Source organism: Nicotiana tabacum, chromosome 15 (genome assembly GCF_000715075.1).
Source record: "Nicotiana tabacum cultivar K326 chromosome 15, ASM71507v2, whole genome shotgun sequence".
NCBI classification, from domain to species: Eukaryota; Viridiplantae; Streptophyta; class Magnoliopsida; order Solanales; family Solanaceae; genus Nicotiana; species Nicotiana tabacum.
In genome coordinates, this window is record NC_134094.1 from 31270865 (window position 1) to 31288094 (window position 17230).

The window sequence follows — 17230 nt, forward strand, 5'->3', positions numbered from 1 at the left end:
ACCAATTATGCCAATTGAATAAATTATCAATATTGATAAATTTCAGGTTTATACCATGACGTGTGCAATTATCAATAAACTCCAAGTTTATTATGATATGGGTGTTTATATCAATAAACTTTTACTTTATTGTGGCATTCTTTTATTTGTGTAATACAAACTGGAGAATAAAACGGGTAGCTTTTCGCATACATATTATCCCACTACAAGCTGTAGTAATAGAAGATATTAAAATCTTTCATTTATTTATAGTCTAAAAATAACTAACCGCTTTCGCAAATACTTTAGAAACTCAATAAGTTTCTTTGAGACTTACTACGACACAATACCTTATTGATAATCAATTTTATTTCTCCAAAATAATATAATTGGCTCTTCCAGAGCTCTCAACTAATTTTGTACTACTACATATTTATCAACATCCATATAGTGAATATCTCTTTCAAGAAGAAAGTTATATAATTATGGTCATGATCAAAATCATTATAGGCAAGATATGCTGCTTCTATTACTTTTGCCCTGTAATAATCACATTGCCATAATATTTTGGCATAATCACATAGGTACGTGATCAATAACCATTCCTGACATAATAATGAAATTATTTTCTTATTCCATCTCAAACCTACTTATAGAGGTGAGTGTGGTATATTCACTACCACTAGAACGTTTATATTCTTCCAAGAATGAATATGTATTCATAAATTACTTGTTTTCATATTCATACCATGAATGGACCATAATCATCTATATGTGCTTTACAAAATCCCATGTCAAATGGATGACCAATATTACTTTCACAAAGTGAATGCTTATTTTGAGAATTCTTATTATTCTCATTACCACAATGATGACAATTATAATTTCATCTATTGCCACGTCCACATCCATTGATACCTTCACGGTAATAATTTTGTCTTCTTTCAGATTTATTACATATTGCTACCACATTCTCTTAAGAGAACGAGAATGAAGCAAATTCAATGGGACGGGTTTTCACTTATTTGCCCACAATAAGGGTGGCATGTGGGCCGGTTAGGACCGGGACCGACCCAGGATCGCAAGCCCACATGAGCGGTGGGCCTAAACGGTCCTAACCGGATAGGACCGGGACCGTGAGGAGGTGGGCTGGGTAGCGGGCCGGTCTCATAGGCGAGGCCCGCGAGACCGGGACCGTTTGGGACCGGGACTGGCTGAGAAGTAGGCCGGTTCAAGCGGTCCTAAACGGTCCTATCCGGGCCCAACGAATAATTTTTTAAAAAAAAAATTGACCGTTTAGCCATTTAAAAACTAGTCGTTTGGTCTACCAAAATAGTCGTTGGCTATTTGCAAAATAGCCATTTAACCCCCCAAATTTTGTTTTAACCCCAAACTTTTTATAATTATACTTTTTTCCTATTTTTAACTATAAATACCCCCTCATTCTTTTATTTTTTCACAAAATCATCAATCTCTCTCTAATATTCTTCTATAATTGCTTACTTAATTGTTACAATTTGTGCAAAATTGTGAAGTTGGTGAATTGGAGTCTTCAAGTCTTCAACGATAATTATTTTTCAACAAGTTATTCGTCAATTCGGTAAACTCGTTCCAACTCTTAAGTTTTAATATTATAGTTTTGTTTGCTTTATTTACTTTGCTTGATTAATTAAGATGGTTTATTCCTTAAAAAAAAATATTTAGTAAAAATAAGGGAAAATCCAAGAGTGGTGAATCTAGTGGCCAATCTGTTCCTCCTCCACTTCCCCGGCTCCCCGACCCAAACCTTTTACCCGTCCTACACCTCCTATTCTTGATAGCGATAATAGTTTATTACAATTTACCGAAAGTCAATTTTGCCATAATATTGCACCCGGTGAATAATTAAACCATGAATATATGAATGTTCTTTATGGTAATCCAACTATTGATGAAAATGATGATAAAGAAATAGATTTTGATGAAACGCAACCGGATGATGATACACTCACTAGTCCTGCTCCTGAAGTTAACCCAACTAATAATAATCCAAATGATCCCCCGTCTGACCCTCCTGTTACTGCCCCTATATTTTCTAGACAACCTTCTAAACGGGCAGAAACATCTGTTGTTTGGCCATTTTTAACTCAACTAAGAGAAAAAAAATAGTGCTAAGTGTAAAACTTGTGACAAAGAGTTAGTTTTTAAATATGTTGGAAGTCGGGGGGGTACGGAAAGTTTGACTAGACACATATTGCTACACCCTCAAGATAAAGCTAGATATTTTTGTATGAAAGCTTTGGCCGAGGGGACAAGTATACCTAGTCAGGCTGACCTTAGTACCGGGTCAAATAAATTTTAACCAGGAATTAATACTTTTACCGGTGGTATTTTATATTATGATCCAAAAAACGATCGGGAAGAATTAGCAAAAATGGTTACTGTTATGTGCTTACCCAATAGTTTTTCTTCTAACCCTCACTTTGTGCATTATATTAGAAAAGTTTATAATCCTACTTATCAAGGTTTTCCTCGCACAACCGTAAATAGTGATATTTATAAATATAAACATGAATATGAATAATATTTGCGCTATTTATTTACTCATATAAATTATCGTATTGCTATTATAACTGATATTGGTAGAAGTTGTAATGATTGTGATTACCTTACTATTACCAGTCATTGGATTGATGAGGATTGGATAAGCAAAAGCTCATTATTGCTTATAGAATAATTAATTCACGTCACACAGGGGCAATTTATTTCTAGCACGATTACGGATATTTGTAGATATTTTTACATTAGTGATAAAATAATGTCAGTTTTAATGGATAATGCTACTAGTAACACAAATGTTGTAGCCTTGCTTACCACTACACTAAGTCCTGCATTTAGTAATATTTTTCATGTTAGATGTATTTATCATATTTACCATTTAATTGTGGGTGATGGTATGCGAATTTTAAATGTTGAAATTGAAAAGGTTAAAATGGCACTTAATTGACTTTTTTATTCAAACTATAGAAGTAGACTTAGAGAATATTTTAAAAGATGCGATGAATTTAGCCTAAGAGAAAGAAAGGTTCCTAAACCTTGTCCAACTAGATGGAATTACATGTATGAAAGTTTAATTGTTGCATATGAATATAGAAACCCCATAAACTCAACGTTTAATGCTCATGTAAGTGATGATGATGAGCACCTTACAAATGCGGATTGGGCTAATGTTAAAATGCTTGTAGATTTTTTAAAAAAATTTTATATTGCTACAAATAAATTTTTTGGGCAATATTATCCTACTATTTCTAACTGTTTAGTTTATATTGTAGAACTTGCAAAATTTTTTGATCATTTTTCAGAGGGTGGGGAAATTTATCAACTTGCTATTGATTCCATGAGAAAAAAGTTTAAAAAATATTTTTTTTCTATTTTCTCTATTTATGGTGTTGCTGCATTGTTAAATCCTGCTATGAAATTAGGAGGTCCTCAATTTTGGTATGAAACTGTTTATAATGGTTTAGCACTTGAAGACGAGGAGTTGTCTAAACTTCCGGACGCAATAGCCTCAATTAAAATAAATGTTCAAACTATTTATAATGCTTATCAAGTTGCATTAGATCATGCTAGACCAAATATTCCAACACCTTCTTCTTCTAGTTCTCAATCATCTAAAAGAACTGCGGGAGTAAGAGCACTTAGTGCTTGGGCGGGGTTTAAGGGTTCTCAAGGTTCTAGTACTAGTGATTTTTCACAACTAAATGAGTTTGAAATTTATTTGTCACAGGAAATTGAGGAAGTGAATCCCGACGGCTCCTTTAATATTTTGGAATGGTGGAAGGACAAAGAAAAATACTTTCCGATTCTTTCAAGGATGGCCCGAGATATTTTAACTATTCAAGCTTCAACAGTGTCATCAGAGAGCGCTTTCAGTCAAGCAAGACTTCAATTCGGTGATTATAGAGCGTCTATGAGGGAGAGCTTGGAAAAATCAGTACTTTTCAGAGATTGGATCCGTTCGGAAAGAAGAAATTTTGGACTTGCTGAATCACAACCAGAGGTAGACGAAGCTTACGAAAAAATACTAGCTGAACTTGCGGAGGATGATGCTTCGCCTGGAAGCGGTGATGATCAAGCTTCATTTCCGCCACCACCAACGGAAATTCCTCCGGACCTTGAAGGATTTATGAAATTTGTAAGAGATACCATGTAAATTAATATGTAACTTGTATTTTGGCACATCTTGATTAGTTTCTTTTTCTTCTCAATGGTGGTATTAGCACCTTGTTGTGCTCATTCCATAGGGGGGAAGAAGACTAAGAAAGATATTGATATGATTTTTTAATGCTATAATAAAAATATAACGCATTGATTTGAAATATCTCTTTAAAATATTTGTCTTTTTATATATCTTAAGATGTATATATAGTAAATCGAACATAGCTTATATATCTTAAGATGTATATATAGTATAGTATATATATTATAATGCATTGCTTTGAATATCTCTTTACAATATTTTTGTCTTTAAATTTGAATTAAAAAATTTAGGTGACAATTCTATAATATAATTTACAAGGAATTGCCTTAGATATTTTTATTACCATTTTTTTTCTCTAACTTGTATAAAAATAATTTAAAAAATAGAAAGTATCCGTTGGGCTCACTTGGGCCCGCTTAAGACCGTTTGGGCCCGCTTAGGCCCGAAATCGGCCCACTTAACACGAGACCGTTAGTTCGTAGTCCCGGTCACGGACCGGTTCCAACAAGAAACCCGCGAAGCCCGGGACCGCTTAGGACCAGCCCGTCTAGGACGCCACCCTTAGCCCACAATCATACATGAATTTGATCATGGCAAGGCATGAAAATTTTACCACTTCGGATGGTTATAATATTTTTTACAAACTCCATTAGAGTTATAATTAAAATTTATTGTCTTTGCTTGTATTTACCTTAAATCCAGAACTTATTGTTGAAAGAAGGTTCATGGAACAATTAACAATGTACAAGTTGAGCTCCATGCACGTATCCCAAAGTCTGGCAACCAAAGCAGATGCCTCTACTCAATTGGTTAGAGTCTCGTGGTGATAACGTATTGTAAACAATAAAAGAAGAATAGAGTATTGTAGAGAAAAGTAGAGAGAAATGATTCTTATTGATTTAGGATGACTTACCATGGATAAAACCCCTCTATTTATAGAGAAAAAGTGACTTAGCTAGTCACAAAGTAACAAATCTTAAAATCTTTCTAAAATATACACATTCACCCTAAATACAATTCTATTTATAACATAAAAAAAAGTTATTCCAAAAATTATGCGAAAAGGATTGAATAGCCCATAAAAGTATCACATGCAAGCGATCAAAAAGAGAAGATGAGGTCGGCGGATTAATCCGCAGATTAATGATAATAAGAAGAGAAACAGGGCAAACACATAGAGGGAGATGGAAAGAGGAAATGTGGATTTTCCACAAAATCCAAAACTATAATTTTATGAATATTGCGGCTGAATATATGGTGGAGTCTGTTTCCAGAACATATGGTTCTGATTAAACTGCAAAAAGAAACAACATTAACAAATCTAAGGTTACAAGTTCGAATTAAGAGTTTAAGTTTCATATATTAATGACGTAAAAAATATTTATACAATTAGGTTATTTTAGGCTGACTACAACACCCCTTAGGGTGTGGCCCTTCCCTGGACCCTATGTGAACGCGGGATGCCTTGTGCACCAGGCTACCTTTTAAGACTTACTGTGCTCGAAGGGGAGCCTTGGAGGAGCGGTAAAGTTGTCTCCGTGTGACCTATAGGTCAGGGGTTCGAGTTGTGGAAGCAACCACTAATGCTTACTAATCGGTGACCTAGTAGCATTGCACTTAATATGCCATTAAAAGTTGAACAACACTTGTAATATTAGAAAAACTTACGTTGTCAGTATATATTATTTAAATTCGTGCAAATATTGTTGAATTTCCTCAATGGATTTACCTATTGATCGTGCATGAAATTTGGGTGAATCCAATTCTAAATGAAAACACCAATCTAGCTTGTAACTCAAACTAGTCATTTTGAAACATGCTTTATAATTGTTTCATTTTTTAACACCCACAAGTTTTCTTGATTAGACACCCCCATTCCTTTCCCTCCTCTGTTTCTCCTTGTCTCAGAAACTCTTCTCTGCAACTGCATTAAGTGATGGTCATGTCTACCATTTCGAGAACCGTCTTCAGCCAATAACAATCTTGTTTCCATTTGTTACTTTTTTTAGGTAATGCCGACATCCTGCTTAGGGCAAAAGCTTATGGATCGAAGATGGTTCATATCGGAATCATGATCGAGGATGGGCTTTAGGGGCGAATGTTGCCTTTCGTTTATGGTATTCAACTGAACTTATAACTTTTGATATTGAATGTGGATTTATATGTAAAAATCTAGTAAAATCTTAACAAGTATTAGATCTTGACTCATAATTTTAGCGGTACAATGAGTTTATACTAAAATCTTAAAAATCGTAATCATTAAATTTAAATAATGAATCTGCCTACTACGCTCTTTTCTTGTTCAAACTCGACTCAACAAATATTGTATTCCCTTTTATTAACCATTCCTTTTCTTTCTTTCTTTTTTCTTCCTTTACTCTTGTTAATGATACCACAGAAGTTGCATAATCACTTTCCATAAGTTCAAAGCATATCAAAAGAATAATTCTAACGAAAAAGATAAGGCTGACTAGTGACTAAACTTGCAACAGTCAACAGCTTCACTTTCATCATATCTATATATAAGGCTCTTCAAAAGAGCACTTTACCACCAATAAAAACTAGTTTTTTAATAAACTCTAGTAACTATAGCATCCAAAATTTCAAACCCCACCAACAATAAAAGATAAAAAATGTCATTTTCTTATACTAAAAATTGTGAGTTCTTCTCCAATGATCATCTCCTTCCTTCTCTCGGAACAAGAATCAACCATGATACAAAGCTTCGAAAATATATCATTTCGCCCTTCGATCCTCGTTACAGGTAATGGTTAATAACCCTTTTTTCCCACCTCATTTATTTATAAATATATATGTAAAAGATTGACTATACAATCTCAACCCGTAGTTGCAAAAGTGCAATGTATTCGATAGTGAGAGGAACATAAGCGTCAAATTTAAATCCTCTTTTTCAGGATATATACTACTAGCACTGTTTAACAGAAAAGCTCATATTTTACAGGGCTTGGGAGATGTTTCTACTGATTCTTGTCATATATACGGCCTGGATTACGCCTTTCGAGTTTGCATTTCTGAAATACAAAATAGATGGCTTTGTCATATTTGACAACATTGTCAACTGCTTGTTTGCTATTGACATTTTCCTTACCTTTTTCATGGCTTATCTTCATCCAGAATCCTATATTCTTGTAGATGATCCCAAGAAGATAGCGATAAGGTATATATGCAACTTTCAAATATTCTCTTTCTGCGACTCGTTCTAATACATGGTTAACTACAGGTATTTATCGACCTGGTTCATGTTTGATGTTTGTTCCACTGTGCCATTTCATGCTTTCCTCTTTATTGATCACAAAAAAAGTGATGGAGTTGGATTCAAATTGCTCAGTATGCTCAGACTTTGGCGTCTTAGAAGAGTTAGTGCCTTGTTTGCAAGGTTGGTTCGAACACCGTATATACTATACTGGTAGTGATTTACATTGCACTAATAATATATATATATATATATATATAAAATCACTATCATGTAGTGAAGTTTTTAAGTGAGTGATTTACACAAATAGGATCATTTGGTGCCACCATTTAAATTTTGACCCCGATAAAAATGAAGTTGGGAAAATAGTCTCCCGTCAGAATTTTTTGGGCAAGTCTTATGGTGATTCATCAGAATTCTGACATTTGCCATAATTTTGCAAGCTATGGTGATCGTCATAAAATTCTAACGGTTGCTTTCACAAAAAATTTTGACCAGCGTGCTTGAAAATTCTGGTGTGGAATTATTTTCATAGAACTTTCCTTGATGTTTACATAATGTAAACGGTAGTTTAAAAAGGTCCGTCCAGCGTAATTTCTTCTTAAAATATTCTTAATGCTTTGCATATTGCACCAAATTCTCATGCTTGCACATTGAACCATATTCTCACATAAAGCCAGTTTTTGCTTTCCTTCAGACTTGAAAAGGACATCCGTTTTAACTATTTTTGGACGCGATATGCAAAATTGATCTCTGTAAGTTACTGTTATAATGTAAGCATAGGGTCCTAAAGGTCAAGTCTGTATATTAATTCATTACTAAAGAATATGCATTTCTTTTGTTTCAGGTAACTTTATTTGCAGTGCATTGTGCTGGATGCTTTAACTATGTGATTGCAGATAGATATCCTGATACTAAAAAGACATGGATTGGTGCATCAAATCCCAATTTCAAAGAAGAAAGTCTATGGGACAGATATATAACTTCACTTTATTGGTCTATTGTAACACTAACAACAACTGGTTATGGAGATTTACATGCTGAAAATACAAGAGAGATGCTCTTTGATATCTTTTACATGTTATTCAACTTAGGATTGACATCTTATATCATTGGAAACATGACAAATCTCGTTGTTCACAAGACCGGCTACACCAGAAATTTCGTATGCTCTCTCTCTCTCTTTAGCACGTATTATAACATGTTAAAATATACTGATAGTGCAAAAATTAATATTAAACTTTGTGATTTTGTTGTGTAGAGGGATAAAGTTGAAGCAGCTCAAGAATTTGCAAAACGGAATCAGTTGTCCCCGCGGATACAAGATCAGATTCTGTCTCATATCTGTCTAAAGTTCAAAACTGAAGCATTACAACAAGATGAGACATTGAATGTCCTGCCAAAATCCATCAAAACAAGCATTGCAAATTACCTGTTTATCCCAATAGTTCAAAATATCAGTCTGTTCCAAGGTGTTTCCAGGGACATGCTCTTCCAACTGGTAATTTCTGTTCTACACCCCCCCCCCCCCACAAACCCCCCACCCCTACAAACCTCCAACTCAATGACCTTCATTATTAACTGTTATGTACAGAGTTTAATTTCTATATATTAAGTGGTCGTTTGGTTGGGAAACAAGTATCCCACTATTAGTTATTCCGGATTGTTATTCCATTCTCCATAGGGATAAAAATAACACTACAATCCTGGGATTAATTATCTCTCATCCCTCGTATCAAACGAGCCCTAACAGTGTAAAAGATATTTACACTATTAGGTCAACAAAAATATAACTATAGATAATTGTCAATAAAAAAAATGGGATTAGTAACCTTAAAAACAAAGCAAATTACCTAGTAAAACGGATTAAATGCATTGATAGTGCAAAAATTATTTATATTTTCAGTCTATATAAGTTAAATCATTTTATTCCTGTTTTAAGGTTCCTGAAATGGAAGCTGAGTACTTCCCTCCCAAGGAAGATGTGATTCTACAAAATGAGGCTCCAACAGAATTGTATATAATAGTCACTGGAACAGTGGTAAGTTAATAAATTGTGAATAATTACTTCAACTCTAGGATTTGCAGCTCATATTATTAATCAGTTATGTATTATTGTAGGATTTGCTAGCAGATATCAATGGAAATGAACAAGTATAACACTCAACAACATTATGTTCATTTTAAATATAGAATTCAAATACTTTATCCTAATATTATTTTTTTCTGAAATCTGTCCGCGAACAGATCATTGGAAAAGCCGTTGCTGGAGAATCATTTGGAGAAATAGGGGTTTTATTTGGAAGACCACAACCATATGCTGTTAGAACAACACAGCTTTCTCAAATTATACGCCTGAAGACGACAACGTTTTTGAACATTATTCGAGCAAATCCAGAAGATGAACAGATTATAATGAAGAATCTTGTTCTGGTGAGTGTAAAAAGATATGAATGAATGAATGAATGGTTTTCAGTCAACTTCTCCTTGGTTTTTCTTTTTTTTTCTACATATAATATCAATTATTTTCTTTTTTCTTAAAAATAGAAGCTGCAAAGTTTTGGAGGCTTTGATTTTGTGGACCAAGAAAGTGAGCAAAATTTAGTCTTCAACGACTCGTTAAATGTTGGACAAAAAGATGAATGCTGCTCTCGTGTTTTACAACAAGATACACCTCTGGTTAGCATAAATATCCAAAATTTAGAAGCTAGAGTTAAGAAACAAGTAGAAAATGAAGGTGACAGTAATGAAGATCATCAACTCGACGCAAAAGGGTGGATAGCAATAACTCAAGCAGAACATGAAGGAAACAAAAGCATGCATGAGTTGTTATCAAATCTTGAAAATGACAGTGAGTTAAATGAGAAGAAAGGTAATTTCATTAGATTAGATGAAGAAATAAGTAGTAGTCAATTCAAGAATTCAAGAAATGAGGTCCCCTGCTGTTCTTATTCAAGCAATAGAAGATCTACTTCCACAAGCTGTATTGGTGCAAAAGGGACAAAATCAACAAAGAAGAGAGTTACCATTCACATGAAAAAGAATAATTCATTGAAGGAGCATTATGGGAAGCTAATAATACTACCTGATACACTTGAAGAGCTATTCAAAATAGCAGGTGAGCTTTTATTTCACCTTTCAATATATCTTCAGATAACCTAGAAAGTTAAGTAACCTAATTACTTATTTTCTATAGGCTAGCTAAATTTGCACCTCCATTATTTCACATGTACCTGTTATCTCCCACCAGTACATGTACCGAGTAACTCTACCTACCAAGGCTTAGGCAGATGAAAAGAAATCACGTAATAGTTTTTTTTCTCATAGCTCTTCATTCAGATTTGAATTCTGTTATCCATGATTTTTACCCACTAACATGACTGAGCCCAAGAACTTATCCAAAAAATGGGAAATGATTTTGTTCCCTTTTTTTTATTTTTTATGTAGGGGGTGGGGGGATTAGGATTAGGACTAAATCATTTCACTATGAAGTACTCCTTCATTATACTATTGGTCAAGTAACTAACCTAGCAATTTGTGTAAATGCAGGTGAGAGATTTGGGGACTACAATCTCAAGAAAGTTGTAAATGCAGAAAATGTAGAAATAGATGAGCTAGATGTCATTAGAGATGGTGATCATTTGTATCTTCTTTCAACTAATGTGACGTGATAATTAATTGCAAAAGGCTGATGTTCATATATTGATCTTGTTACATAAAGGCAACATGAATCAGTCATGGTACCTCCAAAGGGAGAAATAAATTTTAAGTATCACTTAAAAATTACAAGACTGTCTGCAAATTACTACTGGAGGATGACAATCTATCCAGTTGTTCCATTGAAAAACTACAACACTAACACCTTATAAGATCGTAGCCATTTCGAGTGCTCTACAGAATAAAGATGAACATAGAAATTTAACCCCCCCACTCCCCCAACCAATGAGCTTCAGATGAAACTTCAGCCACCAACATTTAATTTAATATCGTGATTCGTGGTTAGGCTTCTATTGGTTCCACTTTTTCAACTCTCATTCTAATTCCATATGAGATCATCAATTGTATGTGTTTTTTTAGATCTCCACTGTTATCAAATCATTCTTGCAATCAAAGCATCACTAACTTCTTGGATGAGCTTCTGTTTTGAATACAAACTCATTCAAAGGAAAATAGAATTCCCTTGGCTTGAAGAGAACTAGATAACAAAAGGCCATAACATATTTATCTTAAGGTAACAGGCACATCTAGGGGATTTTTAAGAATTTCGTCAGACACAATATTGCATAGAAAGTAACTCTAGCCTTTCCATGGAAAACGTATCTTTTCGACCATACGTGAATCTTAGACCTCGCCAGAAAACAATCCATCCCATCCTAGGGAATTTCCAAGCAACATAAAGGGATTGACCATTTGTCTATGACTCATAATGCTCTAATAATTTAACATGCTACACCGGGCAATCCAATCCACAAATTCTAGAACAGTTGGAAGTAAACATTGCCCATAATAGAGAAATGGGTAACAAGCGTAACAATAGAGCTTTCTTATAGGCGGCTGATAACAGTTTCCACCTCAGCAGGCGAGTAGAGATGATAAGTTGGAGATACCCTCGCAATATCAACGTTATTGGGAGTCACCTGGAATCGAACAACAGGTGATTTTCAGTTAATAGTAGTAGAGTACACAGATCAGAATAAAGATACAGTATTATCGTGGAGCTTACCTTCTCTTCCATCACTTGCTTTAGAATTGACAGTGCAATCGTTTCAGCCTCCTTAAGGGTGAGGTCCTGTAGAATAGCAAATAATGCACTTCAGATCAGCTTGCAAAACCATATCAAGCCAATTACTAGGTTCCAGAAATAGCTGACCTACCACTCTAGTTATAGTAGATTCTCGTTGATTTTATACTTCGTTTTCTCGAGGGGGAGGTGGTTTGGGATTATAGGTGCTTAATAACATCAAATATTAAAACCCATGAAGAATAGGCTAGCTCTACAAAAATATAACAGTTTAAGTAGAAAACAAAGTAGCTAATTCTTATACCTTGTTGAATTGCTCCTGCAAAGAGCTGTCAGCACCTTCTGAACCTGAACCAATGGCTTTTGCATTGCATTGCCAGAAAGTGCCAGAAGGATCAGTATAATATCTGCATATCAAACGGCATATTGTTAGTGGCAACAGGGTACCAGATGGTTACTAGGACGAATTTAAAGGATAACTGCAATCAGGATTTCAAGTTTTCAACTAATGGCTGAGCAGCCGACTAGCTCAAAACGACTATTTTCCCTTCATAGTATATTTAGAAAAATTCAGTACCCCATTTAATTCTTTTCTTTATAATGGGCCGCCCCTCTACCTTCCTTCTATTTAACTCTTGGAATAACATAAATTAATAGTTACAATTCTCATGTTTAAATAGGTATACCATAATAGGAGCATTCTATACCTACTTTTAGCATTACTAAAGCATTTTAGTGGCATCATTCATTTTCTGATTTCAGACTTTCTTTGATCTCATGATTCCCATGAAAGTAAATAACTAAGGCAAGTCGAATCCATGTCTGGATTAACACAAGCTCATTACTAGATGTTAAGCTGTCAGACGTATTTCCAGGCAACTCACAGCAGTCATCACTAGCGTTCATCTTTTACCAAAATATGAACTTCCTAATTAAGCAATATTGATTGGGAGAAATATTGCGAGAATATTCACATAAGGGAAAGCCGGAAACATCACCAAATGCTAAAATTAAGGCAATGAATCCTTTTGTCCTTTTCCAGAATAACTCAGGATCATTGATGAAAAGTTACAATTAAGACCAATTGACATGAACACAGACACACAATCACGTGCACACACAAATGAAGTTAAATGGAAAAAGGAAACTAAAAGAGAAAGAGGAAGCTTGGATCATGATTCTTGTGTGTAGATTGGATGACTAGCGAGATTTACTAGGTTGGAAACTATAGGTTGGCAAAGGGTTCAACTAGCAGGCAACCAACTGTTAATCAGCAGAAAATATCTAGGAGTGTATCTGATGCACAAACACAAAACAAGATGACAAACTAATAGATGATTGCGTGCAGCTTCATCAAGCACGATCAAACACAAAAAGAGAAGAAAACTTAGAATATAATGCAATACTTCCAACAATCTCACGGAAAGCAAATACTTACAGGCTCGGACCATTCTCATCATGGCCAGCAATGAGAAGTGATACACCAAAAGGTCTGGACTGCATAAAATCAAAGATAATGAATTTTAGTGGAAGACTTAAATCTTACTCTAGTCGAAACAGAAGAAACAAGGTGCCATCCATATATGTTGACGAGAAGTCAATTATTCTAGATAGCGTGCATTTTAACAGGATCCAGACCTTAGCTCACCTCGTTACTGTTTAAGATTTTTTCAAGAGAGAAAAAACAAAATGACAGAGACTATGTGTGAGCACTAGCAAAATGTTCTACGCGATGAATCAGATCCACTCACAGAAAACAACCATAACTAACCCGGTCCTCCACTCAGATTTATCATCTATAAATACATGTTATAAAGCAGAATTTTTTTTTCTGATCTCACATTCTTAATTTTTCTTTTTATTTTATTTACAAGATATCTAATATTCTTAGAATGTAGAAATTGGACAGAGGTTTTTTTTTTTTTTTTTGATAAGTAATCAAATATTTTATAAATGCTTGCACTAAGTACAGATTGTGCAATTGGACAGAGAATATTTGTATCCATACACACCCAGCATAGACTATCTATACACACTAAAATGATCAAAAAACATCTTTCAAGACATTCTGTATACAGAACTATATTAGCCGAGGAAATACACCCAATAGTCTCTATAGTCACCATTAGTCTACCATAAAAGCAAATGCCAGCTTAAATGAAGATCTCTAGATCCATCAGTCAGCCTCTAGTTCTATCAGTACAATGCAGGGCTTCTGTATACAGAAGTCTAAAGCATTTCACGTACATTAAGATACCGAGACCCCACATATACAAGAGAACGGAGATGAGCAGTAAATTAATGACCTTCACAATAATTTAATAATTTTTTTGTCCAAGTAACAATATACAAAATCAACAGTATTCCATATACAGGCATTGTTACATGTACATGCATAGTGTCTTAATGAGACAGGTAGATGAGAAAACAGAGTAATCACAAATGATTCACCAGCCACATAAAATGAAACAGCTCAATCCAGTCAATAAAGTACGATTTTTACCCACTCAAGTAGCAACACTAACAAAATATCTAATAATACAAGTACATTTACGTCGTCAATCAAGCTCCTAAAGTTCAATCAAAATAAATGGGAAAAGCAAAATATTGAATGGCACATGCTTTTGACCAAAATTAGAAAGCAATGAATTGGGATTTTGAATGGTTCTGCTTGAAATATACCTGTCCCTAAGTAACAAGAGCGAAACTGCTAAGTAAAGAAAAAGCTCTTACCATAGACTCTTCATCACCCTCCCCAAATCGCAGGGCCAAATCACACAGAGCTTGTGTTGTGGACTCAACAGTCATGGGCTCACCATAAGAAAACCTGTGGTTCTATTGAAAAGAGGGAATACAGAATAAGCAAGCTTAGCCAGTTACCTTTTCCTTGCATAGAATGACTTGAATTTTAACGGTTTAACCTTTAGCTCTAAATACCTGAGTTTCAACTCGTGCATGTTCAACAAGAGTCCTTGCATCAGCTATCAATCCACTCATCGCACAGCCAATATGCTCATCAATTTCCATAATTTTCTCCACACTGCTTGGCTCCTGCAAGATCAAGAATATAAAATTGAGTTATGAATGACAATAAACACATATAAACTGAAGGATTAGCTAAAGAAAAAGAATTTCTTCAATTTGAAATGTAGTAAACTCACAAAAAGTTATAGCCAAGCAAGCTAAAAAGGTGAGCAAGAGGCAACAAACGGGACAGTAGTTCCTTCTCAAAATTCCTGATCTAAAACTTGCTCAGCCTTTTTTTTTTTTTGACATAGCCACTACCCTCTTTTGGTCATTAGTATCTAAAAAGCTCTTCTTAACGTTGTACCTAGCACTAGATAGTGTCTTTTGATTAAAGGGCATGGCATCACAAGAAAGTAGAGAATTCAAGTTTAGACCTACAGGTTAGTGTCCCCTCTCGACCAAAAATAAGGGTCCCACCTATGTAAGTCCCATGTTATTAAAGATATTTAGAGATAGGAAAAGGTCACATGGCAGGTAATCCGCTGACTGTGTACTACACCTCCATTTAAATTTCAAGCCAACATGCTATTTTCTCCAAAGATATGAAATCTTTGTTTGCAAATGTACAAGCACATTCATGGTTCATTCGCTGTGAATGGTCAATTTACAAAGAATACAAAAGGATTATTTTGCTACACATTAACTTCGAACAAAGAGAGCTTTTCCAATATTCGTGGTGAAAGGGAAAAGCTTTTTCAAACACACAAGTTCCTAAACATTTATTACTTCCTATTACATCAAACAGCACCAGTCCTTTATTTTCAGAATATCCCAATTTTTGCTTCTCAAGAGAAGAAAAAGACTCCAACTTCTTATCTTACTAGTCATCCAAATCTAATTGTTCAAATTATTTGACAAACTGCATAGGCACATAGTGGATTATGCCCCCCACCCCCACGCATGCAACCTAAAAGAAAATTTGGACCAGAAATTTTTCACAGGGTAACTCACTGATGAAATCTCAGTTCTGCAACCCCAGTATAGTCCACGGAGAACTAAAAAGTTCATAAAACAATTATTAGTTACAACATTAAATCCGCAACATATATAACCCAATTGAGTATAAGTTCTATGAAGGTACAAAGAAAATTAAAAACCATCAGGTCACTTAAAAGGCAACTGCAGGTAATACTCTATACGAACTTTAATTAGTAACCTTAAAAAATGGGAAGATATCTCTATAATAGTTAAAAGTACACTGATAATGAAAGAAAATATTTACACTGCCAGTGTATATAACTTAAATCCAACCCAATTAACTTATGAAGCACAAAGCAGAAATTCATATTACAGGAAAAAAAGAAGAGTACAAACCAGAAGTGGAGAGGTAATCCGCTTCTCAACAGCAAGAACAACGCCTTCCTTAGTCTTTATCCCAATTGCCGTGGATCCCAACTTTATTACACCCACACAAGAAAACTTAATCCAAATTAAACCATTTAAATCATATAAATAAATCCATTTAATAATTCTAGCTTAATTTACCTTAATGGCTTCAATAGCATATTCAACTTGAAACAATCTTCCTTCAGGAGAGAATGTGTTCACACCTCTATCATACTCAGTTCTGGAGAAAAAGTAACAAAAAGAAAATAACAAAATCTTCAGAGATCTGAAAAGAAAATAACTGCATTGAGAAAAAACCCTAGATTAAGCCCAATAATGAAGTTTACCTTGTGAGAAACATCTTTGATCTGATTTGTTAGAGCTTCAGAAAAATAAAATCCTTAGCAGCTAAGAAGCGACTGTTTTGTTAGTCTTTTATTTTAGACAAGAGAGAATTGGTTTGTTCTATACTTGTTTTTACTTGACCGACAAGCCATTTCTGCAAAACCAAGGTAGCTTCGGACTTTGCCGGGTCGGATTTTCTCAACCCGTTTACTTAGAAGGGGAAAAGAGGTTTGGGCCCAAACTAAGTGTATTTGCGGGCGAAGTTTAGCAATAGCCGTTTTTAAGCCTGCTATTTAAAATATATTCATAATTTATAATGTATTTAAAGATTAGTCAATTCATCCAAACTTTATAACTA

General features: G+C 34.6%; 2 protein-coding genes across 4 annotated transcripts; one reads left to right on the forward strand and one right to left on the reverse strand.

The window, feature by feature from the left end:
- The first annotated feature begins 6197 nt into the window (after window positions 1-6197).
- Window positions 6198-11119, forward strand: LOC107805623 (potassium channel KAT3). Of its 3 annotated transcripts, none has more exons than XM_075230715.1 (11): window positions 6198-6336; window positions 7182-7397; window positions 7461-7616; window positions 8131-8188; window positions 8281-8598; window positions 8695-8934; window positions 9376-9474; window positions 9555-9587; window positions 9681-9866; window positions 9981-10551; window positions 10983-11119. In XM_075230715.1, the coding sequence occupies exons 2-11, from the start codon at window positions 7192-7194 to the stop codon at window positions 11102-11104; spliced, it is 1989 nt and encodes a 662-aa protein (XP_075086816.1). In that variant the 5' UTR covers window positions 6198-6336; window positions 7182-7191; the 3' UTR covers window positions 11105-11119. The 3 variants fall into 3 exon arrangements, with proteins under 3 accessions (XP_075086816.1, XP_016485175.1, XP_016485174.1); XM_016629688.2 differs by lacking the exon at window positions 6198-6336 and adding an exon at window positions 6744-6983; XM_016629689.2 differs by lacking the exons at window positions 6198-6336; window positions 9555-9587 and adding an exon at window positions 6739-6983.
- A 475-nt stretch (window positions 11120-11594) lies between these two features.
- On the reverse strand, window positions 11595-17025 carry LOC107805624 (proteasome subunit alpha type-5-like). The gene is made up of 9 exons (XM_016629690.2): window positions 16875-17025; window positions 16687-16768; window positions 16516-16596; window positions 15112-15225; window positions 14908-15009; window positions 13613-13671; window positions 12479-12581; window positions 12157-12222; window positions 11595-12070 (listed from the first exon to the last, which is right to left on the reverse strand). Exons 1-9 carry the CDS (start codon window positions 16886-16888, stop codon window positions 11978-11980), a joined length of 714 nt encoding a protein of 237 aa, XP_016485176.1. The 5' UTR covers window positions 16889-17025; the 3' UTR covers window positions 11595-11977.
- Window positions 17026-17230: the final 205 nt, after the last annotated feature.